Source organism: Mesoplodon mirus, assembly GCF_964341445.2.
Source record: "Mesoplodon mirus genome assembly, chromosome: X".
Taxonomy (NCBI): Eukaryota; Metazoa; Chordata; class Mammalia; order Artiodactyla; family Ziphiidae; genus Mesoplodon; species Mesoplodon mirus.
In genome coordinates, this window is record NC_138981.1 from 51638755 (window position 1) to 51645427 (window position 6673).

A 6673-nucleotide genomic window follows, 5' to 3' on the forward strand; every position below is an offset into this window, starting at 1 on the left:
TAAGCTGTGACAAAGCGAAAGAGAGGTATGGACATGTATACACTACCAAACGTAAGGTAGATAGATAGTGGGAAGCAGCCGCAGAGCACGGGGAGATCAGCTCGGTGCTTTGTGACCGCCTGGAGGGGTGGGATGGGGAGGGTGGGAGGGAGGGAGATGAATGAGGGAAGGGATGTGGGAATGGATGTATATATATGACTGATTTACTTTGTTATAAAGCAGAAACTAATACAAAACTTAAAAAAGATGACAAAAATAAAATAAAATAAAATAAAATAAAATAGAAAAATAAAAAGTGCCGGGATTGGCACTAGCCCTAATCTGAGTGTCAGAAAGTGGGATAACTCCAAAATTATGGGAAACCATAAGGTCTATTTCTAGTCTTGAGGTCAGGGGTTGGTGGTAGTAGCTGTCTCACTACAGCCATGATAAAACCTTCTTGAGAGCTGAAATTTTGTCTTTTTCTTTCAGTTGCCAATACTGTGGTTACAGTGAAGCTTCCCTGAGTGTTAGGAGTGGCAAAGTACCTAGAACAGGAACTTGCATTCTAAAGTCAGTGTTATTGGCTTTTTTTGTTGTTGCAATCCACATCCCAATTTTTTTTAAAAAAGAAGATTCCCTACAATAAAAACTAAAAGAAATTTCACGATATATAGTTATATAAAAATTTCATGTTGAAATTTTTTAAAACCAAAAAAATCAATACTATTTTCAACTATGTTTATATTTTCAGTAAATATATAAAGCACAGACAAGATTCACATTAAATTCATGATAGTGCATGTATCTGAAGTGGACGGAGATGTTATATTTTGCAAATATGCCAAAATGTTGACATTTGTTAATTTTGGGTGAAGGTAAACAGACGTTTTTTATATCTTTCATGCTTTCCATATTATGTTTTAATTTTTCAAAATAAAAAAATACAAAGAACTTAGAACTGTTATAGATGATGATTTTATAACAATGTTTTCAGAATTGAACATACCTAAGACATACACACGTGCAACATGCAAGGACATAAAGCATCTGAATACTACAATCAAAAAGCTTGGTAATAGAGAAAACTTTCAATTTTGTATTTCACAGAGAATATACATTCCTTTTTAATAGAAAGCTTGAATAAACCATTTACCATTGAAGAAATAAGAAAGCTGATTAAAGATCTACCTACAAAATTGTCACCAGGATTAGCCTGTTTTTACAGCTCATTGCTAGGTAATTTTTAAAGAACAAATAATTCTAATGGTATTTAAACTGTTCCAGAACACAGAAAAATGATTGAAAACACACAATTTCATTTTTTAAAGCTAGCATAATTTTAACAACAAAACTTGAAAAATACAATTTCACTTTGGAATGTAAATGCAATAATACTAAATAAAATACTGGTAAATAATACCCATCAATGTATCAAATGATTATTACACCATGACCAAGTAAGATTTATTCCAGAAACACAAATTTGTTTCAAAACATCAAATATCTACCACTCTAATTCACCGTGTCAACAAACTAAAGGAAAAAAATAAAGGTTATATTATTTTGTCAATAGATGCTGAAAAGACATTTGATAAAATTCAGGAGCCACTTTTAGTAATAATGCTATGCAAAACAGAAATAGAAGAAATACCCTAAACATGTTAATGGTTAATGACTATTTACAAATAACCAACAGCAAATGTCATATTAATAGGGAACACTAAAGACAATTCTACGAAAATTAAGAACCAGACAGGCATGTCTGTCATAATCATTATTCAACATTGTTTTGGAGAATCCAGATCATGTAATAAAAATATTAACATTATAAGAAATAAAATGATCTCTATTTGCAAGTGAGATGACTATATATCTACAAAGTCCAAAACATTCTATTTTAAAAACCCAGTGTAATTCAGTGTATTTCGTAAGCTGAAAATAGAAGGAATAAAAAATCTCTAGTTTGTCTATATTACCAAAAATATAAATGAGGAGGAAAAAATACTCAATTCAAAATGTCAAAATGTGACAAAAACTGTAAAAATATTTAGAGATAAATTTAATCAGATGTGATGGACCTATATAACATTACAAAAACAAAACCAAAAAAATTTAATGATGTACCAAAATTCTCGAGTATTAAAGATTAATATTATTATTAAAATAACCCTCTAAACAGAAATGCAGAAATGTAATACAATTCTAAGGCATCACAATTTTTTTTAAACATGGAAAGGATGCTTCCAATTTTTACATGAAAGAATGAAAGACAAATTATATAATAGAATAAAAGACAAAAAACAAAAATAAAAACAAAACTAATGAGAGGGGACTTTCTTTACCAGAGTCCAAAGTTTATGGTCAAGCCAGGACAATTAAAACAATGTGATACTGGCTCAGGAACTTGAAAATGGGTGATTTATTTAATAAATGTGATAGCATAATCAGGTATCCAATATGAACAAAATGTATATTTGGACCTCTACCTCCATATACAAAAGTAAATTCCTGATGGATCAAACAGTTAAAGCTTAAAATTAATAAAATTTTTTAGAAAAAAATGTAGGTAAATATTTGTATGACTAGCGGTGGGGGCATTCAGCTGAAAAAAACAAGAAACCAAAGAGCTAAAAAGCAGAGAGGAATCTATCTAATTTTTTTTTAAACTGTAAAGTAGAAAAAGAAGATATCAATAAAGTCAAGATTAATGATAGAATGGAGAAAATCATAACATATATGGGCTACAACTGATTAATACACACCACATAGTAAATATAGTTAGAATTCCTACAGATTTATAAGGAAAAGATCAAAGATTCAATAGATAAATGAGCAAAGGATAAGCACTGGTAAATCACAAAAATGTCCAAATGGTAAAAAAACAAAAAATCTCACTGAGTTTTTCAATTAAAGAAATAATACTATGTAATTTTTCACTGTTCAGATGTGCAAACATTAAAGAGTGCTGGAGAGGATGCTGGAAAATGAGCACTTTCATTTTAGATGGTAATTTTGTGATATCTCTTAAAATTAAATAAACACCTACCTAGCAGTCCCATTTCTGGGAAGCTACCCTATAGAAATAAATATTGTAGCAGTGCTATGGTGGAAAAAAAAGAGAAAACTTAAAGACCATCAATAATAGAATGGTACATAAATGGTACCATTTTCATACATAAATATGTACTGTGTATGCAGCTGTTAGGAGAAGGGAAGAAGACAAGGAGAAATAGAGGGAGAGGGGAAATGGGTGATTTATTTAATAAATGTGATGATACAATCAGGTATCCAATGTGAATAAAATGTATAGTTGGACATCTGTCTTATACCATATGGAGAGGGAGGAATGGGGGAGAAAGAGAGAGATATCTGTAGCTACTGATCAGAAGGATATGTCAAGGGAGAGAAACAATTACAGAGAAATACTGGGGCTTGCTGTTTCCGTAGAAAAGACTACAACAAACTTTCTTTAAGAGGATGGGGAAAACATGGAAGGATATACATTATGTTCTTAACACATTTTACCTGGGGAGAAAAAAATTGGTAAGGCAAAGAAAGAAATGGGGGGAGGTGGAGGATATAGCGTGTGTACACCATTTATTTTTCTTTATCTAGTTTTCCATTGTTCCAAATTTTACAAAAACTTTTCAATTTTCTATTAGCACCTGATTTAAAATTTTGATTACAGAACAAGGCAATATCAAAAGTACCAAAGTATACTTCGGGCAAAACTGTGGAACTAGTCAATGTAAGATTTGGAGGCACCGTAAGTAATAATAAATTCTTTAATCTCTGTCTTCAAAACTGTTCTCAAAAGTTCACACGACATATTTTACATTTAATAGTTCCACAACTTTTGCAATGGCACAATGAATTTAGGGGGTTTTCACCAAACCATAGACATAGATGTGAATATCATCATCAAACTTAATGAAGTAGACAGATGGCTTGGCCACCACTTGATGGATGAAAATGCCAGTTCTCTTGGACCCATCATCTTTGGCGTGCTCCACCTGCTTGCCCACAAGGCTGTCGACAACTTCTCCAGGCTCCCGTTCTGCTGTAGGGAAATAGTAGTTGGAATCTGGAATGATGCGCAGGTCACCATCTTTGTAGTCATCCAGCAGCGTGTACATATAAAGGACTGGATCTTTCTCGTAGGTGATGTAAAACCAGGTGTCCATCACGGGGGCTCGCGCCAGGACCATGCCCTTCCATTCATCTTTCGTACCGTGCTCACCCTCAAACACATGACCTACTGCCTTGCCAATCAGGGAATCTGCCAGGCGCGAATCAATGCGAGGAGCTGGCACTCTCTCAGGAAGGATCTCTAGCGCTAAAACTCTCTTATCTCGGTGCAGTTCTAGTCCATACACGCTATCTTTGCCATCATATTTGATGATATAGAGAGTGGGCTTCACGGAAACCTGCTCAAGCACGGTGCCCTTCCACTGCTCCACAGGCTCGTTGCCTTCCTTCCAGCCGTGTTGAATGCGGCAGCCCACAATGTTCCTGCGGGTGAGGAAAGTGGGCTTGCGCCGCTGTTTCCTGTGGGTGTGCCTTTTCTTCATCAGGTATGCGGACACACCATCTACGCCCATCGGAGGCACTGTTGGGGGCGACATGGCTCGGGGTTTAAGGAGGCTCAGCAACGCTACCACTTACTAGATTAAGCTGACAAAAAGTCAGCACTATCCAGTATGAGATCTTTTTTCGTGATCTCCGAAAACAGAAAGATCCTGTCCTGTCCGTTCTCCTTCTCCCTTCCCCAAAGGCAAGGCAGAAACGCTCTAACTCTGACCGTGGGCACTAGGACAGCGGGGGCCTCTTGACAGTGTTCTTCTCTCCCGCCCGGCAGAGGTATCTGCAGCAGTGGCAGTTGCAGCAGGAGATGGCGGGCTTGCGTGTGCTGCCCGCGCCTTGCGCCCGCCCCGACTCCCAACCCTAAGTCTCCCGAATTGATCACTTAGCTGTTATCGATGGTGCTGCGGCTGCGGAACGGCGACGGAGAAGGAGAGGACGGGAAAGGGATAAGAGCGATGGCTGCAGCGCCAAAGTCGCGGGCGGCGGCGGGTCTCTGAGAAGTCCGCGCGGCCTCGGCTTAGCAATGTTGCTCTGCTCGGCCTAGCTCTGGCGCCAGGGTTTTTGCCGCTTCGGGAACCCGACCCCTCAGAGCCCGCCTGAGCCTCGGCCCCGCCCCCGCCATTCCGCCTTCCGCTCAGCCAGCAGGAGCTGGGCGGGTTACTGTGCACACTGCGTTCTGTCCGCACAGTCACAGGCGCTCACTCCTTCATTTCCTCACGCGCCCCCCGACCGCTTCTCTCAAACCCAAGCCAGACTGGCCGGCTCCCTTACTCCTCTCTGGCCGTCTGTCGCCCGCCAGCCTCCTCAACAGCTTCTCCATCTGCTTTCTATCTTCCAGGAATTCCTCACAAAACCTTTTTTTTTTTAAATATTCAACACATACATACACAGAGTTTGTACATACAAAAATTTTTTTTTTTTCAGTTTAAGGATTATGAGACCGGATAAGTAAATGCCGTGTACAGTCCACCATCTTGATCCAAACTTTCCTTTTTATCTTCTATCTGGTCACTCACGGTAATGCTTTTCTAATACGTATATTTTTCTGAATGTAAAGTAAATGTACTGACACTGTGGAGATTTTCTGAAATTCAGTGAAATAAAAACCGAAACTAATCTTAATCTTAACATCTAGATATACAGCAAAATGTTAACAGTTTTGATATCTCAATAAATCTATGCTTGCAGTTTACAAAATTGGTAGCAGGTTTCACATCTTTATAACTTCTTTTTAAATTCATATCATTAGTATCTTCCAAAGTTATTAAATACTCTGAAAACATGGTTTTTAATGGTTCCATAATGTTCCTTTGTATAGATCTTCCTTTTTTATCCTAAAAGGCCTATGACGATAAATAAAATTAGTTTACTCTCATATATGGATTTATTGAGCTAGTATAAAACATTTTTTCAAAGAATATTTAATGACATGGAGATCTACATATGAGATAAGAAGAATGTGTGAGAAAGCAGGATATTGAAACAAAATTGTGGCTCCAATTTTGTAGAGAAAAAAATTAAAAGGTTTTTGTGGTATATATTTGCAGTCTTTCTGATTATAAATGTACTGCATGCTCATGTGGAAAATATGAAAGATAGAAAAGAAAGTATCCATAATTTCACCTACTTCAAGTCACAGGGCTCTTATCAAGATTAAATGAAAATGTCTGTATGTCTTTTATTCCTGTATCCTACTTACAAGATGGCAATATAAACCAGGGAAGTCTAGGCTCCTCATTCTCACTCCTCCACTCTATACTGGTGAGAAGAGAAAGGCTCATATCATCATGGGTAAAAAAGGCCATTAATTCTTCTGGAAGTGTAGGAAAGCAGGGAAGAGAGGTGCAAGGAAGCAATTCGGGCTGCCTCCACATTACATTACCTTCCAAGGCAGGGAAAGAAAAACCTAGTCCTCATACCATTTAATAGCTGATTGGGCAGAATATGTGTGGATCCTTCAATTCCCCATGTTTCCCAGGCCAAAGGCTTTCGAGATGAGATAACTCTCCAGTACTATATTATAAGAAAGTAATTCCAAGGAAGCAATTTCAAGTAAGCAAGAAAACTACATATACTAAAAGGTACTTCTAAACTCTTTAGAATTACA

At 37.2% G+C, this 6673-nt stretch overlaps 1 protein-coding gene across 1 annotated transcript; it reads right to left on the reverse strand.

Moving 5' to 3' along the window:
• Nucleotides 1-2849: 2849 nt before the first annotated feature.
• SPIN4 (spindlin family member 4) lies at nt 2850-5108 on the reverse strand. The gene has a single exon (XM_082609781.1). It carries the CDS (start codon nt 4605-4607, stop codon nt 3858-3860), a length of 750 nt encoding a protein of 249 aa, XP_082465907.1. The 5' UTR covers nt 4608-5108; the 3' UTR covers nt 2850-3857.
• Between the last annotated feature and the right edge of the window lie 1565 nt (nt 5109-6673).